Below are 26,236 nucleotides of genomic sequence, written 5' to 3' on the forward strand. Positions count from 1 at the left end.
GACAGCCTGTACCAGCCCCCAGAGGGACACAGTTTGTCCCTCAGTGCTCTGACACAGCAGCTCAGACAGGTAGGGTGTCTTGGCTTCCTTTTGTTCTCGCTGGGAAAAACAAACCCATCTGCAAATGTGCATCAGCAAGTGGTACCAGGCTCAGATGTTACTGCTTCTCAGCTGAGCAGCCTTCCTAAACTCCACACATAGCACTGAATTGACTTTTTAAACTGCAATAAAACGCTAGATTTGAAATATGCAAATCCAGACTTATCTCTCCCCTCAATATTATGCTATCAGCAAACACACTTAGCTGAAAAAAAGACAACTCTCCATTCCCTTGTGCAAACTGGATGGATGGATTTAAATATGACACATGTTTGTGAAAACTTTTAACTACTTTATGAGAAGATAACAGGGTAAGCAGAGGAGATGGAAGGAAAAGCTTACAAACAATAATTGTTCAGCCATCAACCTAGGGTCCATCCACCATCACTGACTTTCCCTGCAGAAATTGAAGTCACTGCTTTTCAGTATCCAATTAAAAAACCTCTGGAAATTGTTGACAGAAGATATTTTTAGCATTGGGGGTACCAGCATGTACTGTAGAGTTTGGGGAAACCTGGGGACTCCACCAGCAAATTTTTACTTAACCTATGCTAATCACACTGACAGAAGACCAAATCATACATTTAAAAAAATTTAAACTTCACGAGAGTTGAATTTAGAATAGTAGCAGAAAAAGAGTTGCCAGTTTTTTTTTGCTACATGGTTTGCTTGGTATACAGCTTTCCTTGTAGGCACTGAAGTGGTTTGGCTTATTTTTCTCTTACTTGGACAATAGAAGAAAAAATGAGAACAAATGTAAATGAAGTCAGATCAAACAAAAGGCCTGCTTCTCATCTCAGCTGAGAGGGGGCCCACAGAGCTCTTTAAGCTTGGCTCAGGAGTGCTCTCCTGCAGCATTTTCAAAAGAGTGGGCTGTGAGTAGGTATGGTGTTTTGCATCTTTTCCAAGAACATGAGCAACCAGAAAAAAAAAAGGAGAAGTTTCTTACACTTTTCAGTATGAATTCCCTTAAAGACAGCACTCACCATATTGCCTAAAAATACAGCATAAAATGCAATGCTGTGTATTAGCATCACAACCAGAGCAGTTGTCAGAGTTAGGGGCCAGCACAGCTTGTGCCCTGTTGCCTTGAGCACCTCCTTCCTTGCTCTGTAAGTAGCAGCTGTGGCACCTGGCTGTCCCCACAGCCTGACCCTCTGTGATACTCCTCAAGGCCTGACAGGAACTGAACATTTTGAGAAGGAACACAGTGAATATATTTTTCATGTTTCCCAGGGTTTATGGCACTGAGGTCAGCTTGTTGCTAGTTTACAATACAACATTTCCAAGAGATATGCTAATGCTTTGTGAAATTTAAATGTTATTGATCTATTCCATACTATGAGCCCACAGTTAAATTTACAAGGTGGCAGTAATCAGAGGGTTTTCCAGTCTTAATGCAAGTGAATTCCCACGTGCCTGTGAGTAACCAAGCAGCATGGATTTGGTGCCACACCAGCACCAGCTTTACTGTGAGCCCAGGCAGCAGGGAACTGTCCTGTGTCTGCTTCTGACAATGTGTAGCTGTTACTGCACCTCTTCAAGCTCATTGCACAGCACAGCGAGGGACAGAGGCAGAGTGGGCAATACTCTGGGATGGCCACAGGGTTTGGCCATTCTTCTGGGGCAAAGCAATCACTGGGAAAGCCACGCAAGAGCAAAACAGTCACTCCAGATGCATCTTGCCCCACAAAGGTGCTTAGACTCCATCACCCACAATTTAAGCCCATCAACAGCACTGGCTGTGCAGAGGGGAGGACTTTATGTACCAAAATGTACTAATGAATTGTCTGGACTACCAGCTGAATTTTTCATTAGCAGGATTTCCTTCTGGGAATTCTTTAAGATGATTCTGTGATACTTGACTGGCTTTTTATTTCTAGTTTCATGTTCCAGTTAAAAAACTGCACCTGTCTTGCAATCATTACAAGTAGCCTTGATTCCAGTAACATTACTGGGGCAGCTGAGGTTCTAGGTTCCTTATCTACTTAAAAAATATTCATTATTAACATTTGGGAAAAAATATCCCAGAGATGTTTCCTGGTAGATTACATGTAAGTGCTGCCACCAACTATGAGCATCAGTGTGACATTTTAATTTTACTAGGTAACTGGCCAGTTGTTGGGATTCACATCTCAAAGGATACTTAATCCCTAAAAACAAGCAGTTCTAGAAATAGCAATGATGTCTGTCACAGAGAGATCACAATTTCCAAAAAGCAGATACCTGTTCCAAAATGGTGTTGATTCTGTCTACTTCACAGTCAATTAAGTATCTTTTTTCTTGCCGTCTGTCCATCTCCTCTATAATTCTTCTGAACTCTTGAACATCTTTTATGCTTCCTACAGATCTGGCTGTCACTTGCCAGTTGTTCTGTACTGCTGCTTCCATAATTGCCTGAAGAATGGAAAATCCTGTGGGGGAAGAGACAATACAACCATTTAAAATCAGAACAAAAATAAAAGCTATTTTGAATGTTTGACAAAGGGTTCACAAAAACTTGCATCATCTAAAGGGACACAGACTAGCTGAGAGCCTGCAAGTGCTTCACTGCTTGAGAAAACAACAGTGTAGGGACCAGTTTCTCCTTTCAGCTATGCCACTGGCAAAGTCACCAACTTCAGCAGAACATCTTGGTGGTATATCACTGCAAGGCCTAGCAGAATCTGTCCAATATACCATACTATGATCCTTTCAGGGATGTTTATGGTCATGCTGGGGTCTGTGCCAGCTGAGAATAGGAGCCTGCAGCCATTACTTGGGCAGAGGTCCATCAGCCTGAGGAGCAGGACAAAAGGGGTGATTTGCCTGTGCAGACTGCAGCAATGGGTCATTAACTGGCAGGGATCCAAGCACTGCACAAGAATGTCAATTAAGTCATTGTACCAGTCATTGGAGCCACAGCCACAGGAGAGTACTTTACTGACACTCACTCTGATTTCAAAAAATGTTTTTAAATATGGAGTCTAGCAGCATTAACCACACTTTCAATGTGTTCATTAAGGTAATACCAACTCAGTTAGCATCCTCTACACAGGAGAGAAGCAGCACAGAATGACCAAGGACTACACAGTGGGAAATTACAGAGGCAAACAGCATTTCAATTTATTGCGAACAGCCGTGCCTCGGCGAAAGGCAGAACCCAAGTCAAGTCCCTGAGTGAAAAGTGGTGGAACTAAAGACAATCTCTGCCAAGTCATGCTTATGCAGAAATCACCAGATATTGATTTGCATCCCTTTATTTTAATATGTAGCTGGGAACCTGTTTTCATTCAGAAAATTTAATTTTGTGCATAGTTCTAATTGTTTCAATTCTGAGCAGATGCCAATCAAAGGCAGAGGTCATTCTACTTCAAACACACCTAGTGGTTTTCAGTAGAGTTCTACTGTACTGAAGCATATCCATATGAGTGCTGTTTCTGTCCAGATCATTTATCTGCAAAAATATCAGTCCAATTATTTTGTCATACTGTGGATTTCTTATCCATAGCCAGTTTTGAAAAGCTTACACACAACCACGTAAACATACAGGATCAACAACCACTTAATTGTGCTCTGTGATAACCAGTTCTCTGAAACTGAAAGGAGTTTGAGCTACAGAGGAGCAACGTGTTCACTGCTGCAAATTACACCAACAGCTATTCTGAACTCAGACATCCTTGCAGAGGTACAACAATAACAAAGAACTTGTGCTGCAGCCTGATCTTCCACAGCCTGCTGTAAATTTGTAGTGGCTGTGTGAAGCCAGAGGAGCTGCACCATTACCTCATCACAGACACAAACAAGGGAAGAATGATTTTCTGGATTACAATTAGATTATCATAATTTACCGTGTGACTTCCTTAGGTCTCACTCAAATGCCCTCACTTTCCCTGTGCAGCCTCCTTGATTCTTAATGCCTTTCTTTGTATGAGTGCACTTTACTATCCCATGAAAGGTGGTGACAATTAATATGTACGCTGGTTGAGAATTCTTTCTGGCATCTTCTTTCCTCTGAGACTACTGAAAGAGAGGCATTTACATATGTATAGCACAATGAACTCAGTCTTCCTTAACATCATATTTTACAAAAATGGTCCTGATGTCTGTGACAGCATTGTGATTGCATTACATGTAGCAGGAAGATCTAAGCCTAAGATACTTAGTTGGCTGCAAATGAGGAATTTTTATGTGGAAGCATAAATACCACTAATGGGGATTTACAAATGCTTTGTGTACAAAGATGTGCTTTTGAAAATACATTATTTCAGTCAGTAATAAATATTTACAACTTTGTTTCATCATTCACATAACATCTAAATATGAAACTTGAGCTTGCTGTAAACAACAACAATCCATAAGTCCAGTTTTTTTAACTTCAGATTGAACAAATTAGTTGAAAATATTATGAAAAACTGACACTTCTAACATATCTGTAGCTCTGTTTTTTGCTAATGACACATACAAAGCTCGTAAACTATCTCAAGGAAAGAAGGAAAATGAATATGCTGGAGTGAAGATGCCATTGCATCCCAGTTTCAGCTAACACTGAGTCAGAATTTGCTTTGTCAAACCTTGAATATCTCAGAAGAAAGCTGGGCAATTTCTGTAATTTTGTGCAATTGCATGTTTGTGTGGGTGAGTATATGTGTATTTTTGTATGCATGTGTATTAGTCAGTGGTTACCATTTCAAGAAAGTACAAGATTACTCAGCAGCCTTTCTCCTATGCATGAAAATACAATTACAGTAAACTAAGACTGAAAAGTTCCAGAGCTTTGTAATTTCTGTCTTCTCTTCCTCCTCTTTCTCCTTGTCACATCAAATCTTCACCATCATAGTCCCCTCTACCCTTGCCAGTTCTGGAAATCCTCCCTATGGGCGCCGTCTGTGCTGCGCCAGCTCCTCTCTCTTGGGCCCTCTCCCATCCTTGCTTTGAGAAGAACCATGTGCCCTTCCTGCAGCAGCTCCTTAGACCATCCTCTGGTGACCTTTACAGAGTCCATTCTCCTGGTTTACTAAAGCTTAGCTCAAACCTCCTGCTCTCACGGGACGGTGCCACCTGCATCCTCACTGCTCCAGTCTCAGGTCTCTCCCCATGTCTAATGCCTCCAGCACCATTTACTGCATTTTACATCATTTCCCTTATCTGGTATTTCTGTAAACAACATGTTCCAGGCTCCAGCTGTACTTTACCATTAAAAGAGCTGTTACATAAGCAGTATGATTGTTTAACTAAAAGGACCATTTTATCTTGCAATGTGAACTTTTCTTTCTAGCATAACAATGCAAGCTGTGCCACTCTGGGAGCACTGCCTGGGTAATGGACAGGGAAATGATTTCCCGTGTTGCGTGCGCTGTCACTGACCAGGCCTGCACATGGTGCCTGTCCACACCCTGCCCTCAGGAGACACATGAATGCTCATCCCTCAGCCCCCTGGAGGTGCAGAACTCTCACAGGTACCTCTCATCTTGCTCCCCCTAAGGGAAAAGGCAACAGCCAGCCATGGCAACTATCTCCGGTTCAAAGTCTTTGTCTGGTGTGCATCACATTTACTCCAAAACACTAAAGAACTGATAATTCACCACAGGTCTGTGGAGCAGATGTGCAGGAAGGTATTTCACTAATACTGTTGCCAGTTCATACTACTTCTGTCAAGACAGCCAAAAAATATTAGTTAAGGCAAGAAAAACTTGAGATTATCTTGAAACAGGGATCATAATATCATCACAAAATTCAGTGGCTGCTCATTCTGTAATCATTAACACCAATACAGACCACAAGAAAAAATTATTTAGGCCCCAATCTGATCTTTCAACTTCTTTTTTTTAGTCATACCTTGGAAATGAAAAATACTGGGATGAAAGCAGGCATTTTTCTGGAAGCACTGTTTCTGAGGCTGGTTCATCTGAAGGCACCACATCTCTTCTCGGCACTATGTTATTAACAAGTTGGTGTTACAGATTTAAGACTAATCTGGTAACATGATGGCTGTGGCCACACTTGCCAGGTCATCTAACACACAGTTTGCTCCTGTCATCTTTGAGTGCAATCTCACAGGTCAATCTGATCTGCATCATTAAAAGCTTAGCTGATCCTAGCCTTAACATTCAAGTATGCCATTGTCTGGCTTATTTTAAAAATACTGATGAATTCAAATAGCTAGCCCTCATCTAAACATTGTTCAAAATGACTGGGTTGTAGGTAAACATAGTAATAAAACTAAAACCAAACAAATGCCCAGCTTGTCTCTCCGTGAGCTGATGCAAGTATTTTGAGTTTTGCAGACTGAAGCTTGCAAAAAAGGAAAACATTCTAAATAAATTTCTCATAAAGCAGTGAAAATCTTATTTGTTGCAATGCCATCTCTGTACTTTAAGCAATGCAGATGGAATTACATTCTGGCCAGTCCTCCCTTAAGCTGGACTAAGAAACAAATTCAGCCAGTATCTTGCTACTTCTGTCAGGGAAGTAAAGTCTGTGCCTCAGTCTTTCTGATTATTCCTTTGATAAAAGCTTCTCTCCACTGACCCTACTAACACAAGTGAAGAGGACATTTTACTCTTTTGTATCTCTGAAAGCTCACAAAACTTCTCTCACATTCACATAGGCAAAATTCATGTCAGCAGTTTGCTCAGCCATATGAAATTCTATGTGCTACATCACTGAACTTACTCTTGTTTAAATAACAGCAATCATTAATGTGACATGACTAAATGATCACACTGGAACATCCATCTGTAGCATCACATGAGCCCTTGCAGTTGGCACCAAAGTACTTACTGAAAAAAGTTACCACTTATGTAAATCTCTTTTCCCTGAACGCTCTTGCTAAGACCTTGGACCTTTAGCCTCCTACAGAAATAGAAAAGCACTTGCTCTTCCTTTTGCCTTGCTGAATACCAGCAATCTATGAGGGGTGTATTTTCCTGACATGCAGCATGCTTGTGCCACCTGAATGAACATTGGCTCTGATCTGAATACTTGTGTTTAGAACTATGTATCTGGGACATGATACAGAGATCTATGCTTCTGGCCCATCAGTGGACTTCAGGGATTTAAGTGTTGAGCTGTGTTTGTCAAGGGCACAGTGAACTCACCAAAAACGAGGCCATCCAGCCAAGTGATCCCCCATGGTAAATACAATTGCTATGATGCCAGCTTACACTTCAAGTGTACCAGAGATTGGTAAATTGAGATATACTTAGATATTCTGTGTGTTTGGCACTGAACCTGACACTAATTTGAAAGTAAACAGATCACCATGTTAGGCACGAGTTCAAAAACAACTAGCCAACCCCAAAATTCCCCATTATCCAAAATCCCAACATGTCCGTGGGGCAAGTATGCTTTGCATAACCCAGGTCTGCTTAACAACTTCATAAGTAGGGGAAGAAGCAAGGAACAAGCTACTGAACAGTCACCAGGAAGCAATTCAGTAAATGATGGCAACCCTGGAATGCTCCTTCTGTCTCACACATGTTCAAATTATTAAATAAAATAGAGTAAGTGCAACCCATCTGGTTTTGACCTGATCACTTCTAGCTAGTAACCAACATGTAAAGTGTTACACTCCACTACTCTGGTAGCAGACAACCTTCTAGACCAAGTAGCAAACACATTGAAATGATTTTTTTTTAATTTCTGCTTTTTCTGTTCTGTAAACCTCTAGCTTACTCTGTACATACACTACAGTACTGCAACCTGTCATCCATAAACAGAAAAATATACACAAATAGGTATGACAGCTTGCTTGAGTGAATGTGAACTTGCCTAGCTGCAGAGAAGAATTTACAGGAACCATCTGGTTCATATTTGTTAGGGATGGGATACAGCTAAAACTGCAGAAATTCAGAGCTGCTGAATGCAAGTAAAATACCTGTTTTTCTCCCTAAATGGCTCTTTCTGAACCCACTTCACCTTGATCTATTCTTTCATAACAACCTTGCATCTAACTTGCCTCTCATTTTACTCCAGTTTTAGGTCAGTGCAACTACGTTGTTTTTGAATGAAGCTGTGCCAGTGTAAAATGAGAGCAATGTAGTAAGGGATCAAAGAGTTCAATAACCAAGGACAAGACAAAAAGATGCCGTAAGCAATGCTGTCACTTCCACAGGGGGACTTATTCATATGACTTTCACAATGTTGTGGGCAAATCTGGTGTAGGACAGATAGGGAGACCTCAGTACAAGGATATGATCCAAAGTTTATCAAAAGAGCTGTGTTCTAGTTTTAGCTTTGCTATGCAAATCTTGATTTAAATAATTTTCAAAGGAATAATAATCGAGTGAGCTTCTGGATACAGATTTGGTAACAGAACAGACAAGATGGAATCACGTGAGAACCAGAGTAAATTCCACTTGAAAATATAACGGGTAAACAGTTGTGAAGAAAAGGTGGACTTAGCACTGAAAATCAGAAAAAGGAATAATGAATTTTGAGAAGTGACAGAAGGTGAAGAGCATTGTGTTGTCCAGTGATATGGGCAGTAGGGTATCCTCTGCACTGATGCTGATGCCACCAGAGCTGTGAGGGCACTCTGTCACCAGACAGTGCTGAGATCTGGAGACATGGGTCTAGGAATAGCACAGATATCTCCCAAAAAGAAAACTTTTTACAAGCAAATTGCAAAATTATAAAACTACATTAGCATTAAAAGTAATTAGCTTCCAAGCTTTAGAATATCTGGCTAACAAAAGTAATTAAAATGGCTTAGTACAGATACTACACCAGGGAAGATCTACAGAGTCCAGGGCTTCATCTGCCCAGCCCAAACCCTAAAACTAGGCAGTAAGCACGGTGCTGTTACATACACAGTGAGATGGAAATCTATGGAGTTAAATTCCTATGGTATTTACCACTGACACCAACTTCCCTGAGTGCCCTGAATTCTCCAGCAAGGACATGCTCCAAGTGCCATCAGCAAATCCAGAATAAATAATTTGCTGAGTATTCTGCATCCTAGTGGTATCAGAAAGCTAACTGTACTAACTTTAGTACAATACCACAGCCTTGCCAAGATGCAGTTTTCTGTAGAGGCTTTCCCTTGGATTCCTCACCTGTGATCTCTCCTAGATCACAACCATGGTTTTGCAGCCTCACTTACTGCCTCTTGCATGGAGCAAGCAAGGAGTCTTGCTCCTTGCAACAGACCAGCCTTCAGCTGAAAAGCATTTGAATAATATAATCAGATCAGAAGTTTCTTTGGGTAAAAACAGAAGAAACCAAGAAACACAGATATTAGCAACCATTTCCTTCAGACCCATCAGGCTTTGTTTGTTTTTTATATTACCCCTGTGCACAGATTACTGAAAAAACCAGATCTAGTCTTGTTAGAAAGTATCTAGCCATAATCCTCTTGACATCAGACACAGGGAGCTGACCCTAATGAGGCCTAGGTGGACTTCATCTGTCCTTAACTTCAGGCACATTTGGATGACAGTCTCTTACATTCTCTCTCTAGTCAGGAGAGAGAGAGTGATGCTGTGTAATTTTTCGGTATTTGAAACATGCATGGAAATCAATGGAAGAAAACACAGAAAATAACAAAGTTGTGTAAAGCATCACCATCAAGTATCACTCACAACCTCTACCTGCAATTGAAAAACAAAAAGAACAAAAATCCCAATGTGTTGACTAACACTCAGCCAATGAGGCTGATTTACTGCATGTTAAAAGTACAGACCTAATTGTGTTTACATATTTATCTCAAAAAAAATTATTCTAATTAGGAACCACAGAGTCAACAATCATCAGTCTAGAAAAGACAACCTGTCTTTACATTCCATGTAAAGCCATGTTCCATCCACATGGCATTTCAGAATACATTTTTCTCTTATTTACTAGAGCAAGCTGAATAGCTAAGGCAGCCAGTGAGCTGGGATACAGATGGAAACTAATATTTATTATTCCAGGTAAAGTTGCATAATTGTGATACATTTACAAATAGAGTTAAAAAGGAAAGTATTGTGTGGAATCATCATCTGAGAAAGGAAACAAAATTCTTTTTAAGCCTAAACAACTTTTTTAGCCAAAAGAGAGAATCACTGCCTTTATTCTGTTAAAGGCAGTAGATGTTCTGAAAAACGAAACTTACTTATCAACAGCATAGGATTTTGAAAATACCTAAAACTTGGCTTCATATATTCAAAGAGTGAAAAACATAATTTCAAAGTATGCTGTAAACTTAAAAATATTGGTAATACAAGTTAGCTCTATATCATGATACATTAGGGTTTTTAGCATGAGTGTTTACTATTGCTGTCTGCCTCCTCTTAAGGTGTTTGGAACTACTGAGTCTAAAAAGTGATAAATATTGTTCCTTTCAAGAAACAATCACAGGAGATTATGGTAATCAGACTATGAATTGAAATACATATTCATCACAAAAAAACTCTGGATTCACCTCAGATAAATGTCTTGGAAAAAAATAATGCTAGTTGAATTGTCCTCAGACATAGCAAAATTATTCTTTCTATCTGACCTTCAGTCAATCATGTTAGAAAAATATTTATTCCACTTCCTAACCTTTATCTACACTTTCAGTTTCCAAACTACCTGAGCAAACAGATCTTATGCCTCTGAGAATTTTCATTAACTGATGCTATCAGCCTTTCAAAGTCTCTCCTCATCAACATCTCACCCTTTAGTAGCCAGCATTTTAATTGCCCTTGCAGCTGGAATGTGTTTCATATCTCAACCCATAAGTTAATTTCCTTTTATTTATTCTGAACACAAAAAAAAAAAAGGAAAAAAAAGAAAAAGCAATCAAAGGGTGACTACCGAGCTTAAAAGTATTCTGAAATTTAAATGAGTTTTTATGGTAATATAAATGATAATTTATGGATCCATATTCACAGTCTGCATATGTGTTTCATTTTTGTCACTTAACTGGCTATTTCTGCCTTGTTTTTTCTAATAGCTGGCAATATGGAGCTTTTGTATAGCAGTATTTCCTATATTTTTCAGTACATTTCTCTTCATAACAATGATGTGTTTGTTAATTACAAGGCCTCATACTAATTCTAAACCAGTCTGTATACTGGCTAACTACTTGGTAATACAGATTTGGTCTGAATTGAGCTTGAACATACAAATATAGTTCACCTGCATTGACCAGAGCACCGAATCTATGATCTGATCTGCTTTAAACCAATTCTTCTTGCAGTGATGCCACAGGATGACAATTTACAAAGTTACTAGAGAATTCACATGGCATCAATAAGTAACACCTGACCCAGCACAAAGCTTGGGGGTAACAAGTTACCTTCCAGAAGATTTCACCCAGATGAGGCAGCAGAACAGGGCTGGACTGGCTCGGTGCTCTGTATCAGTGACCTGACTCCCCTCCTTGCAGCATAATGCTCCGTGTCTCAAAAATAACCTGGTTTGTTCTGCAGGGTGGTGACACACAACAGGCTCATGTAACCTGCAGATTAGAGACTTCCCACTGCCTCCCAGTCAGGAAATCCCTTTGGCTTCACCTGCTATTCAAGAAAGGGACTAAAGGGGAAACAATGCCTTGCTTTTATTATCCAAACTTGTAACAGCATTTGGCTATTGGAAGTTTTTTTCGTTGCACCAAAAATCAGACGTTTAGCATCACATGTCCTTTCTCTCCTAACACACAGAATATGTTTTGGCTGCTTTGTTTTATTTTGCACCTTTTAAATACAGGGACTGGAGACAGTAAGCTCAGACTGGGGAAGATACCCCAGGTGTGTGTCAGATCTCTGGGCAGTTACAGCACATGCTGTTCCTGATTTAGCTCAGGAGGGCAGCTCACATCAAATACTACACTGGATTATACAGAAATATGCAAACATTTCGGCATAAGGATTCGCTAAACAGAGACAGGGATGTGATTCAAACATTTAGCTCTAGCTTCATCTCTCCGAGGTCTGGGCTTCAGATCCAGACTTTTCTGCAGCACAAGATACGGAAAAAAAAAAAAGAAAAAAAGGTAACACTGGTTAGGCATGGGCAGAATTTTTCTAGTTTACTGCTCTGATAACTGACAACTGGAAATACCAGTATGACAGGCTTCACAGGGAAACTGGACTCAGGTGACATATATGACTTCAGAGGCAACTTCTGCTGAAGTTCAACCTTACCTTACCTTGGGCAAAACTTGGTTCTGCATATAAAGAACCTTTTGACAGACACGCATATGCCCTCAAAATTTGTCCAAAAATTAGCATAATGGAAGTGTACACTGCTGGATCACCATGAACATAGAATGGTATCAGCAAAAGGTCATGCATTCTTCATTCTTCCTGTCCTCTAGATCTTTGTTAACTGCTGCTGAACTACAGACTCATATCTATGCATGATGCTGCAGTAAAATCACTGAACATGTAAAATTGTGTCTTAGTTTTATATTATAAATAAATATAGAAAAAAAGTCTTGTTCTTGCATGTGTACTTGGTAAATACTAAAGATTCTGTTAAATGATCTAGAAATGGCAATAGCCAGAAACAACAAATACATTTGCCTATGACTCAGAAACAGGCTCACTTCACAGTACAGTAGAGGCAACATTTTCCCAGACATCTGTCTTTCATTTCCAAAAGCAACTTGGGTAGGATGGTGAGAACAGGTTTTCAAAGGCAATTAAGCTGCAGATGCTGAAGAACCTCAGCAGGTGAGGTATCTGCATTCCACTGCCTTCAATGACAGCCACACATAATTCTCATTGCTTTTCACAATGTCATTCTCTGTGTGTTGAAAGCCTAAATACCTCTGTAAGACCTGTCCTGTGTGCCTTTGGAAATCACTTACCAAAATAGGATATCTGCATCTCAGGATAAGTACTCTGTGGCCTGCTTTAAAAGTGGCACAGAATTCTCTACAGAATATGCTGTTAATTAGTTATTTCACGGTAACATGTTCAACAAGTGCACAGATAAGGACTGTCTGACTAAGTGGGATGTACATATATCTGAGACAGACTATCAATTGTTAGCTTGAAGAGGAAAAGGAAGATAGAAAATTCCACTCTACTGCAGAGCAGAAGATTAACTATTACAAGGAAGGAGTTGCATGTAAACCACATACTCCCTGTTTTCATAGGTTCAAACCAAATTGTTCTTTATGTTTTCTCAGAATTGCTTTGCTAAATTAGGCAGCTGTAGCAAACACATCCTTGAGACCAAACAGGCTCAGTACACCAATTATGTTGGGCTTTACACACAATTATGCTGCCAAGTGTTTATTATTATTTAAAGTACTTATATGTTATTTGAATATTCAATCTGATATTCAGTGAAACAAAAGAACTCTTTTATTCCATTTGCTTTGATATCATACCAATGCATGACTACTCTTCCATGAATACAAAGCCTCAAAAATCTGATTGCATGGTTAGCAAACTACAATGGGTAGCAAACTAAAATATGCAAGAACTTTAGCATTATCTAATCTGAAGGAGAAAATATACAGTAACTGGCATACACAGCTAGAAGCCCAAGCACTGATAGTTCTCATCTCCCAGTTGACCATTACTACAGTCATTTAAGCAAAGCAAGATTTCACAGAACAATGGAGGTCCCTGGTATGAAGAGTAGAAATGTTGTTTAGTGCAAATCAATACTGTAAACCAAAAGGTTCTGATTCCATCTCTGCCCTCCTGCAATAGGGTGACACTTCTTGTCTACTTCTGTTTTTTACCCCCAAGTAAACTAAGAAAGATTTCTTTAACACTTCCTGCCACTGTAGTTATCTCTGTGCAGGTATGAAATACAAGTTAAAATCAGGTCGGTCACGCCTGCAAGCAAATGGAGTTGACTTCAATAAGAAATTTCCATCTAACCTTACTAATTATTAATGTACAGATGTTCTAGGCTCAAAATATGATGCCTGTGCTAACTCCAGGGAGCTGGTCCCTCCTGATTGTACTCAACACTCTCCCTACAGTGAATTATCATGCCAACATCTTTCTTTTTACAAAAAAAAGTTCTATTAGTTTTGTTTCTGAAAAAAAAGGGGCAATAAAAGCACAAAAATTTATCAAGTATATTCTTTAAACACCGGAGTATGACTGCGCTATGTAAAATAGTGTAAAAGAGGTGTAGAATCACATTCCAGCTGTACTGCTGTTTAACAGCTCCCACTAAGGTCTTAGCTCTTGGTGCCAGATATTATTGCTCACTGTTTGGAGCATAGCCCATCACTTCATTAATTCCTTTTCTTTTTATTCTTTTTAATGTAGAAATTTTTTTTCCCTGTTTTAAAATGTCTACACTTTACACCTATGTCCTCATTCTTTGGATATCCCTTTTGTCTCTCCTGTAACAGAAGTCTTGTTGTCTTCACTCCTGTCTTTCAGAAATAGCACTGTTGTCCTCCTCTGCTACACTTCATGGCTTCCACTCGATTTACTTCCCCATTGTGATTTACCTCTGTCACTGTGGATGATGTGGAACCGAGGGATGATTCAAAATAAAGGCACTGTGAAACACAAAGGGCTGAGACCATGTCCTGCAGGCATGCAGAGAAGCACAACCCTTCTACACTTCCATTGATTTTATTACATCGGTGGTCCAGGTAGTCTTGCATAAACCACTTCAGACCTTCAGCCTACCATAAGCACACTCCCAAATGCTCTCTGTACATGAGTGGATTTATCACATTATCTGTCCTGAACAGCAGAAGAGAAATAACTTGACTTTCTAATTCCTCAGCCTTCCATATCATACTCCCACCTCATTTTCCATATATAGTAGTATTTTATTCTCCCTCTTACACCCTGGAACTATAACACCTTGGGAGTGAAGCAGGAAGAGAGCTAAATCCTGTATGTTCTAGATCTTGCCCATTCCCTGCCAAGAGTTTTAAAACACTGACAATTAATATTAGCCTAAATATGCTTCAGCTAAAGTCACATGGAATTTTTGTGTTAATTCAGAGATCATTTACAATTGTTTCAGCCATATTTCCAAAGACATTGGTGTGCATTATTCCAGAAAGAGTTTATAAAAATATTCAGTTTAGATCTAAGCGTCTAAGCCTGAATGATGGGAAAGACCCTTTGCCATGCCAAATTTAAAACATATACAATATCCTGGCCAAAGAAGGGAGAAGTGATAATTTGGATTCAAATTTACACTATTTTAGAAAGTTGCAGAGATCAATTCATGGCCAACTGACATCATATTCAAGCAGTATGGAAAAGGCTAATACACTGGACATACCCCCCACTGACTCCTCCAGGAAATCTGAATGGAGCTGCACATCTGGTGTGGCACAGGAAAGCTCTTCCTATTATTTTTATTTTCTTCAATGATTTTCCTCTTAAATAAAATACATTATTGACAATTTGAGAAAGATTTCACTCCCTACTGAAGCTTCAGTTCCTGTGTCCTTCACAGAGTTTCTCAGAGCAACAACACTGAGCTTGACCTTCAAACACTCCTGGACCCACCTTTAACACTCCAGTGCCATGGGATTGCTTTGAAATACTCAGGGAGGTTCTGCCCCAGCAGTTGTCTTTGAAAGAATGACTTAAATTTTCACTTGGCGTTTGAAGACCAAAATCGTGCCTTTTCTCCTAAGTGTTCCAGAATAACATTACCAGCACAAAGAAAGGTGGGCAATGAAGACTGTGATGTAGCAGCACTCAGACTGCACTAAAGCAGTTGCTGCACACTCAGGTGGAATGTGGAGGAAGCCAGCTTCTCCTTACTTTGCTGGATCAGACTGCATCCCTCTACCCTGCATAGTAAATAAAACTGCAACACCTGTATCTGACATACACATATTGACCTCAGTGATGCATTGCTGAAAGGCTATTTCAAATATTCTTTCTCCCAAAAGCACATGAATAATATACTTCATTTCTTTGGACAGAATCCCAAAGAAAAAAAAAATAGAAAGGGAGACATGTTTAAAGATAAAATATTTCTCTGGTGCCCTTTTTTTTCTTTGGCAAGAAGCCATGTAATTCTTTTCTGGCTGGCTTGTTCTGTCACAAACAGAATGACCTTTATTGAGTGGCCAGCAAATGTGATGGTTTTAAAACAGCTACAGTTGTGGTGAAACTGATGCACCATGATTGTACCCTCGCTCACAAAATGCAGAGGCTCCACTGGGTATTGTCAAAGCAACTCACAGCAGCTGAATGCAACAATCCAATTAGTGAAACAAGCACAGTTCATGCATAAAGTCTCTTCCAGGCACCATTAGAAAACAAGACCCCAATGTACAGAGACTGGCCATTAAAACTACATATTTCTATTACTTTCAGAAGAAAAGAGAATTACCTTGTGGTTTGACTTCTCTAAAAAGACCAGAGGCCTGGAAGGGGCCTTCATATAACACTGTGGTAGAACTGCCTGCTAGAACATAATAGCATACAGTTGCCCTTTATGATCAGAGCCACAGCTGATGGTAGAGACATCAACTTCTCCATTCTCCACAAATAAAACAAGCTTGCTTTCCTAGCAGGGTCATTTTTTGCTACGTAGCTTAATGGATTTTGGAGTCTCTTTCCTGTTGCTTATGGGTTTTGCTTTGAAAACTGAATACAATGACAGAAAAGGTCTCAGTTTTAATAGGATTTTCATCCTGGTATTTGTAAGGGCTAGTGTGAGAATGAACAATACATGCCACCAGGACTATAGATAAGAGTCTTAACACTCCATTTTGTCCAGGTAATCTACTCCATCTGCAAAAATACTCTCGTCACTAGAAGATGCAACTTTGTACCATGGCTTCATTTGACTCCTATGGTACCATAAGTACCATCCATCTTCTGTATGAGGCAAGAAAAAAATAACATAACTTAGGCTGCTTGTCTGGAAAGCAACAGGAAAGAAATATGACAGAAAGCAAACCTGACAGCTCACTATCTGGTGGTTCTTTTGTCTGGCTAGAACCTACACCCACCACTCAGGCCTCTTGAGTAGGTCTTACAAACAGACATGGTTCCAGCAAGTTATTGATTATTCCTACCAAAAATACAAACTAACACTTGGGACAAAGGGAAAGCATCTCTCATTCACACCAATAAAACAACGTTTAAGACATCTACAAAGATAATGCATGATCATCACTATACAACAGCATGGAAACATCACAGGAACAAGATGACAGTGAGCAGAAAATAAAACAAACATGGAGAAGTTTTCTCTGTACCTGAACAACTATAACCAAAACTTGCTATATTTGTTGTAGCAAAATGCATTAATAATAATTTCATGCTTTTTATTTAGGATATGTTCATAAATATTTATAGAATTATAAACTAACTTCAAATAACTTTATATAATGCAGAAGGGCAATAATTCCATAATTCAATGAAATAACAATCATAACTAAATACCTGATTTGCTTTTGACAAATATTAATACAGGAACATATTTACAGTATGTTTACAGTGTCTTAACTTACTTATTTTTAAATAGTCATTAATACAATAAAACCAAGTGTGGATGATAACTACAGGCAGGTATGCAAGTAATTCTAGTCTCAGTAAAATTATATTCTTAGACAAAATAATATGATAATATATTTAAATAATATAGAGATATTACTAAAGTCCTGAAAAATTTCTCTTCAGCAAAAAAAAAGCAGCATGTTTATTGCTGTCTTGTTTCCTTTAGTAAAATGTGGTCAGTGGCCACGCTCAAATTTTTGAAACCCTGCATATTTATGTGGGGTTATAACTTCACTCACTGTTTATGGAAAGCTCCCATTAGCAATTAAAGCTGCTTTAATTCAGTAACAAAGCTGGTGACATTTTTTTCAATTAACGTTACGTTCACTGGAAGAACAGACCTTTAGGAGAGAAAGGGACAGCAAAGATAAATGAATCCGGGTCAAACTGAAATTATAACTCAAGCTGAAGAAAAGGAAGGAAAATATTTTTTGAAATCAAAGTTAATGACGCTTACTTTCAAAACTGCACAAAGATTAAACTAAAAGTTAGGCTTGAAATAGCATGGACCAGATGCCTTGCAGAAAAACTGACATTTTTCAGCTTGGACCAAAATGAATTTTGCAATTTCTCTTTCACTCAACATTTCCCACTCTTTCTCAGGTTTCACTTGACTTTAAGTTATTCTTTCTAAACTTTAATTCTGTCAGGCAGGAAAGAAAACATACATTTTTTACTTATGTTGATGAGCCTAGTGCTATGTTATCACAGAATAAAGTACAAATTCCTGGAAAGGAAATGAGAAAAGACTGTGAATGGTTACTTGAGAAGAAGACACTGCACCAAGGAATATTCTGTACAGGACAGTCATTAAGAAAACTTAAAACCAGGGAAATACAATAGCTTTCAGGTTTCTTTAACAAATATGTCCCTAAAAATCCCTGAGGGATCACAGAGAAATCATTATAACATCATTTTTATTAGTTTACAGAAAACCGGTTTCCCTTGTGACACAGCAATTTCCCCTTTTATAGCTCCTAGACTCCGGTCTCTGTGTGACAATTGAGGCCATGATTCTCCTTACTGTAACTCCCATAAACATACCTCAAGTAATAAAACTGAAGCTAATTCTCAATTTTCTAGCAAAATGTCCACTGAAGCCTCCCCATTTCCCTCCACTCCACTGCAATAATCTGCAATTATTTGTTTAAAGTAGTTCTCAAGAATCCCCATTGTGACAGACGTTGCAGAACCAAGCTAAAATGTATTCCCTCCCCACCTTCAGTAATGACTGTAGGTTAAATACAGTAATTAAGTGAAGTTCTACCATCTGACCTCAAGAGTGGTATAAATCACGACAATCAAAACATTACAAAGTGGTCCACAGCAGAACTTTTCATTATTGATACAATGAACTCATTGTTCTTAAGCAAACATTTTAAATAGCATCCATTATTCATGTGGAGTACGAAAGATTACCTATCTGGGATTTAGAAAAAAGAGCACATTTGAATATCAAAAAATGGCAGATTTTAAAATCTTTTATAAGAATGGTTTTTACAAGTTTTTATGTCGGTATTACAACTCTGTTGTTTGAAATGGACACGTAAAGAAATTATTTTTAAACACATTGGGTCAAATCTTCACCTGTGCAAGTCTGCATAGCTTCACTTCAAAGAAATGCAATGAATGGCTTTTGCTATGCTCTGAGGCATATGCTGATTTTTACACAACTGAGCTAACTTGGTTACATCCATAGCAGTCTGAATTCCCTGCAGTAAAAGTTCTAATGTTAAAAACATTTTGACAAAACCCAGCTTTTGAGTCAGAGGGAGGTCACTAAAGTCACAGAAACACTATCTGCAGAAAAATGCAAATTAATATCCCATAAAGCAAGAAGATAGCTATGCAATATGAACAGCACTTAAAACTTAAGAACAAATAACATCATTGCTCACATTATCTTTTAATCCATAATTTTCATAGGAGACCCAATAAAATGTTATGAGGATGCAGCTGGCATCTAAAATTCACTATGAGACAGACAATGATGTGCTTACATTGCCTACTGTGGCCAGTTTTTGAAGAAGGTCAACCCAGAGATTACATAAATTAAATCTAAATTGTAATGGTCTACAGCTGCTTACACTCAGTATGTTACATTATTAATGAAAGCTCAGTGTAGTTCTATACCCCTCCAAATTTTGAAGCCACTGTTTTTATTTATGCCTTCAGATGTGTAGTTTCATGGTAATTTATTAAAATAATGAAAATTGCTACTGTATAATTGCAAATTCATAATCAAACAACCAAGCTGAATACTTTCCTATAAGGAAATGGTGCTTTAAAACAGAGATATTACTGTATGGTCACATCAAAAAGGAAACATTATTTGGTCTTGTATGTTATCTGCAGTTATACTGTCCTCTGATTTGCAGCATAAGGAAAATATGAAAACCAAATGGGTCACTATTAAATGTCTGCCATTCACATCCATTTTGTTGTTTTCTTTGAAAAGTGTAGCCAAGTGGTTCCAGAGAGCATGACTACAATAATAACTACACTAAAATACTATAGATGTAAACAATTTTCACTTACATCAACATATCTAAAACCAGACAATAAGCAGTGAGACCACCCTGCAAAATACTTCAGGGCACCCAAATCCATGTTAAGATGTGGAAAATAAGTCTGCTTTCTCATGACTCTTCTTTTCTTACTGAAACAGGACAACTACAACATTGTGATGAATGTGTTCCAAAAGTTTTTCTTCAAACTGTCTCCATGATGTGAAATATCTCTTAAAGCACCACAGACACTTGTGTAACAGAGACAGTTCATTGTAAGGCTTTTTAAAATAGCATAGCATGAAACTCAAACTGTCAGTGCATAAATTACTGCTGCCTTGAGGCTGCAATAACTTATGCATCCTTGTATTCCCCCTCAAACACCTCCCCTTTCAAAGAGAAGTTCAGCTCTCCACTCCCACCCCCAGCTCTCCACCTCCTTGTGGCAAGCGTTACAAAGCCATTAAAAATCCACAGGGCTGCCCAGGGAACTGTGTAACAAATGGCAGGAAAAAAAACCCTGGGGGCTTTTCTTTCAAGAAATCTCTGCAAAAATGGTACTGCAATAATTATGTGTTTATATAACTCGTTATTATTTGTCTACAGTCAGGCATAATTTGATTTTATTCCTTTAATAAAAACTTGATCTAATTTGAGATTATCACTGTCAGTCCATGGACAAACCCGGCTGATCGATAATGCCAGCACTACTGAGCAATAGGCAATTCTATCTACAGAGCAATTACTGACACTGGTGGAGTCAGCTGAAAGGTTGATCTTGCTGAGCCAAACAACGTCAGGAGACTGGCTTCCTTATTTTTCATATCCTTATTTTTGTTCTGTTTTTCTTTTTCATTCCCCTTGAAGAAGAATAAAGCCTTATCTTGCTAATAAAAGATGTGCTAAACTACACAAACTGTAGACTAATATTGGCTCCTAAAATTATATCTCCTTTTTTAAGCAGGGGGAAAAAAGCCAGTAAGAACTAAGATTGCAGCAAATAGCACTCTTTGATCTAGAAACACTCTTACAGCATCTTCAGTCGTAGCAGCAGATCATGACAGAATCCAGTCTAAGATGGTGTTATGTATTTATAATGCTGGCAAAATAAATAAATTGCACTGAAAGGATTTCATACTGCAGTTCTGACTTAAACTCATAAAATTAAATTTCTGATGAACTAATGCACATTGATGGAGGTCAATGTAGTATGTGACTCTGGCATTTTGTAAAAATGAGCGACAATTATGGACTCTTTGAAATATTTTAGGCGGCTCAGCAGGACATAATGTAACTGAAAATTACATTCAATAAAGTAAAAATACTGTTTATATCACACCTCCATCCAACACTTTAGTTTATTTGATGCATTCATCCATTAGAACCCCATATACTTCTGTATTAAATACTCCACTCCAATTGAAGGGACCCAAGGGTTTTAACAAATCCTTTCCCATGTTAATTTTGACACTACATTCTTTTTATATCACCAAGGGGATCATAGTATGAATTTGCAAAGCCATAAATAGCTATAAAAATTACAGTATTATGTCCTCAGAGTGACCAGCATGAAACACTTTTTGCTAAAAAAGACACCTGAAGATGTCTGCATTATTTGACATACTTATTTAATGGCTCCAGTGTGTCTAAAATATTCTAAGGTACACTCAGAAAATATTTAATGACCATTGTCATGCATTTTCCTCTCTGGAAAAGTCCTCTTAACTATGACTATGGGATCTAGACAGTCGAAGACCAGCTCAGAGCCACTGTGTTTAGATTGCTCTGTACACCATGCCACAAGAACAGGAAAGGAGCAAGAGGGCTTTTCACTGAACAGCCTTTCATTAGGCTAAGACAGAATAGCGAGAAGTCTTTTACTTTGTAAAGGGGAAAGAAGCCCCAGTTAAATGCTCAAAACACATAGGTACTGATTAAAAAAATGCCACAACTGAACAACCCAGTTTGGATGCATGTTAGGCCCTGGGTTCAATGCACTGTGCAGAGTGGTCCTGCTCCTTTATAACCTGTTCTCAAGTACAGTTGGGCAATGATCAAAATGTGAGTTACCAAATGAATTACTGCTCTTCTGAACATGAATACAGAGTGGAGAAATAACTCATAGCTTCATAAACAACAGAAGAAATGTTATAATGATATTAGTGCTTTATGCAAATAAGAGCAGCCCTCTTACACCTAATCTATGCACAGCCCAGACAATTCACTGCATGTAATTATTACTATCAGCATTGACAAAAATATTCTCTAAGCAAACAACACCTCAGAAGCTGCTAAGAAACCTTCCCAACCACTTCTTGTATGTGCTAACCTTTGCAGAGTGCTGCTGGTACATGCCAGCACAGCTCTGGGATGCTCAGAGCCTCCCAAGCACTCTCAGCTCCAGCACCAGGCACAGGACAGACCTGAGCTGGGCTCCAGCAGCCACAGCTCTGCCTCATTAAATACTTCACTCTCAGGTGTGTGTCACACCAGCCCACACTGGTCACTAAGCTACAACCTTGGCAAAAGCACCTTACTGAGGCTCTATCCCATGCACCTGGAAGGAGCACAGATGCACCCCACATGCAAATCCACACTCAGGGCTAACCTGCATCATGGAGAGGTGCATGGGAACCTGGCCCTAAGTATTGAAGGAGAAACACTTCAGCATTAAAGGGTATACTTTGCTGGTGTGAGAGATGACAACTCTGTTCAGTTTAACAAACTGAAGAGGGGCCCTGAATAATGCTGCTAAGCTGTGCAAATCATTGACTGCTGATTTGTTTCCTTGGGCTGCTGACAACCAAGGTAAGTCAGAAATACTTATAAGTGCAAAGCAACAGCCTGTGAACACGATGAGCTCAGGCTGAGAAGGAATAAAACCTCAGGTCACCTTTCCCTCCCAATGATTCTTTGCATCATGAATCAAAGCAAAAGAGGTGGCCAGGAAAAGCTATGCATCTAGAGTTGAAGAAATGAATAATTACTTGTTACTGAGTATAAAATTCATGTCAGGAAATTTAAACTTTTTTTCTTTAGAGATTAATGCTTAATCACTTTATGGAGCTATTTTTCATCCCACTGTACTACCATATCTTATATACCTCCTGAAATGCAGGCTCACAGTGCTGCCCTACTCTGAATTGCAAGAAGGTGAATAAAATAATAAAAAAAGAAAGAAAAAGGAGGTGTGATATTAAATGTCTCAAGAGAAACCAGAGAAAAATCTATCTCTGCAGGAGAAAAAAAACCCTTAAAAACTCCTTAACCTAAATACAATACGAGGTCATTTTACCTACTAGCTGAGTGGGTTTGTCAAATGCATTCACATTTATTCTCCTTCAACAAAGCACTCAAGTAATTTTTATGCTTACTAAAACAGCTGATATTTTCTGGAAAGAAAAAGGCATATGATCAAACTAGTTTGGTAAATTCTCTGAAGCATGAAAGAAGAGCCTACATCTAAATCGGCCAAGTGTCACAGATGAAGCAAATTACTGAATATAGCACCAATTGATTTGTTCATATAAACTCCATGGCAAACATGTTTTAATAACTGCCTTAAACACAAAGCTTCTAAGTAATCCATTATGACTTTCTTCAAAGGTTCAAGTATTTTTCTAGGTGAAAAGGGAAATTCATGGCAAAATTTAAGGAATTCTTGTTCAGGAGCATGAAAAACTGCTTTTCATTAGTAACCATGGCCATTGACTTCCAGCATGACATTCAGCACATCTCTTAAGTCAAAGCTCAGTGCTTTCAACTCAAAGGTATTTCCATACACGTAAGCAGATGAAGACCAGGTTAACCTGCTGATCAGTACATCAGATCTTCCATCCTAAAAACAGGACTAGAACCCCTTGCATACAACATTATCTCATTGCTCTTTGAGACCATCAAATGAAAACCACTTCAAAAGCACAAAGGCTTTAACAAAGCTAAAATCTTACACACCATTCACCCAGCATGGTATAGTTCTGTATCAAAAGATATTTAAACAGCATAAGAAGTCTCTCTTTTAGCAGTGAGAAAAGAACATGCATATCATTGCTCATATGAGAAGCTGTTTTGGAGCATCTGAGGCCACTCTATGAAAGGAGAAGCTTTGATTTACTAACTCATTGAGATGCTCCATTTTACTTGATTATTTCTCAAGCACTGGAGAAATCTCCTTTGTGTTTGGTGTTTTTTACTACTTCCAACTATTAGTGTCATTCTATTAAGCTACAACAGCCTGTGCTCACTCCACAGAAGTTCTTCACCCAGTAAATGGTTTATTTGCCTGGGCTGAAAACCATCTTACCACCACCACACCAAGCTCCAAGCAGGGTATAGTCGCTTCCCTTGTTGTGAATAAAAAACAACCCTTCTTCCATAAATACCATGGGCCACCAGGAGCAGTTGTCACGCAGGCTAAGAATGACCAACTGCACAGGAAGAGCGAACACAGTCAAGATCCAGAGAAAGGTGATGACATTTGCAAACTTGTAAGAATACTAACATGCTAAATAACTGCCACCTTAACTGCACTAAGATACAAGGTGTCAAAATATCCGTCCTTTGGAAAACTTGTGATAACCAGAACATGCTACTGCACTGAAGTACGCAAGTTCACACACTAATGCAATGTTACACATCTCTTTTTGGTACACACTTCAAAATGGCTTCATCTTGACTTTGTATTAAACAGTGCTGCTTTCTTCAGTCCCACTGAGTGTAACTGGCTGCCTTATGGAGATTTTAAGTCAGCAAGACAGTTTACTTCCATGGACAGAATCAGCCCAAGTTCCCAGGTGAAGCCAGCCTGCCTTTCTTAGAGCATCCATATGCTAAAGACACCAAAGACTTCCAACTTTGAAAGCTGTGCTGCACATACAGATGCAAAATAATGAACTCAAGAAAAATAATTTTCAGACACTCCTAGATCTGTTGGGTGAGATGGATTAAACAAATAGGTTTGATAAAAATTTATCTTTATCTTGCATACAGGTTTTCGTTGCTTTGTTTCAGGAAATCTGGAAAAGTGAGATTCTGACCATTTAAGCCTTTTTTGTTGCAGACATAAAATCAACCGAGAACAAAAGCATCTGCCACTTAAATTACTTGTGCACACCATGAAAAAAATCAAATGTTACTGCTCTTCCAAAAGTTGATAATACATGCATATTTATGATAAGATAAATATTTAAAGACATGCATTTACCCAACTCAGTTTATAAATACAATAATTTGCAGATTTACCTCTGTAAGACATTCGTAAATAACAAAAAAACCAATGCTGTAGGAAAACCAATGCTGGTTTTCCTGTAAACTACAGAAGATATTCAGGGCCTCAGCTCATGATCTTGAGGGTTCTGAATGTTTTTATTAGGAGCACAAGGATGGACACATACTGCTTTAGACTTCCAGACATCATTTATCCTGAACCTGCCCATTCCTACTCTCTATCCAGAATGTTCTGCCTCAGGTTTATGAGCTGATTTCACATAAGGTCAAGACAGATTCTGGCACTTTCTCAAACACAACTGGATTCAGACTATCCAGAGTGGGAATGTGGATACTAGGATACTGTAATACCCTTTTCTTTATGAATGCTCTGACACACTTTATTGTCTGAGGCTCCATGGAGCAAGACACAAATATATTGTACATGTGTAGTTACTCCTCCTGTTGGAAAACACTGCTGACAATAGTGTGTGCTCCAACAGCTTCAAGGAATGCTCAGGCATGGGGCCCAGGCATCTCCCCAGCAAACTGAGGCCACTGTGTGCCCACAACTGTTGAAAAGAGGCACAAAGCTGCCATAGAGAATATCCCCATGAACCCTGTGCTGCTGGTCAAGCTGCACCTTGCCAGCAAGATACATCTCATGCTGGATGACTTTCAAAGTTGATCCATTCCTCTTGTTCCTAAGCTAGTAAAATGGTTTAAGTGATTACCAGGGTAAGCTAAACAAATAGCAGCTAATGGGAAAGATCAGGAGAAAAATGCTTAAGGCTCTCAGTCCACCTAAAACCCAGCCAACATCCATTCTCCCACACAGGGTCTCAGTGTTTGTTTGGGCAAGGATCAGTGAAAGGGCTTTCTTCTGTATCTGTGCACCACAGAGACCAAGATAAAAGGAGCTGGTATGAGACTTCAGAGATTTCAGCAGAAATAAATGGAAAGCGATCATCAAAAGCTAGATTTAACTGTTCAGACTCAGATTATTCCTGA

General features: G+C 38.8%; 1 protein-coding gene across 4 annotated transcripts in view; it reads right to left on the reverse strand.

The window, feature by feature from the left end:
• Nucleotides 1–26,236, reverse strand: part of GRIA3 (glutamate ionotropic receptor AMPA type subunit 3) — a 141,112-nt gene that overhangs the window by 76,245 nt on the left and 38,631 nt on the right. For all 4 annotated transcript variants that reach the window (XR_010440369.1, XM_064713365.1, XM_064713367.1 and 1 more), the window contains exon 4: nt 2,326–2,513. Coding sequence is in view for 3 of the 4 variants with exons in the window: in XM_064713365.1 (XP_064569435.1) it covers nt 2,326–2,513 (188 nt within the window). In the remaining variant the exon portion in view is untranslated. The remainder of the gene's footprint in view (nt 1–2,325; nt 2,514–26,236) is intronic.

This window comes from Zonotrichia leucophrys, chromosome 4A (assembly GCF_028769735.1).
Source record: "Zonotrichia leucophrys gambelii isolate GWCS_2022_RI chromosome 4A, RI_Zleu_2.0, whole genome shotgun sequence".
NCBI lineage: Eukaryota > Metazoa > Chordata > Aves > Passeriformes > Passerellidae > Zonotrichia > Zonotrichia leucophrys.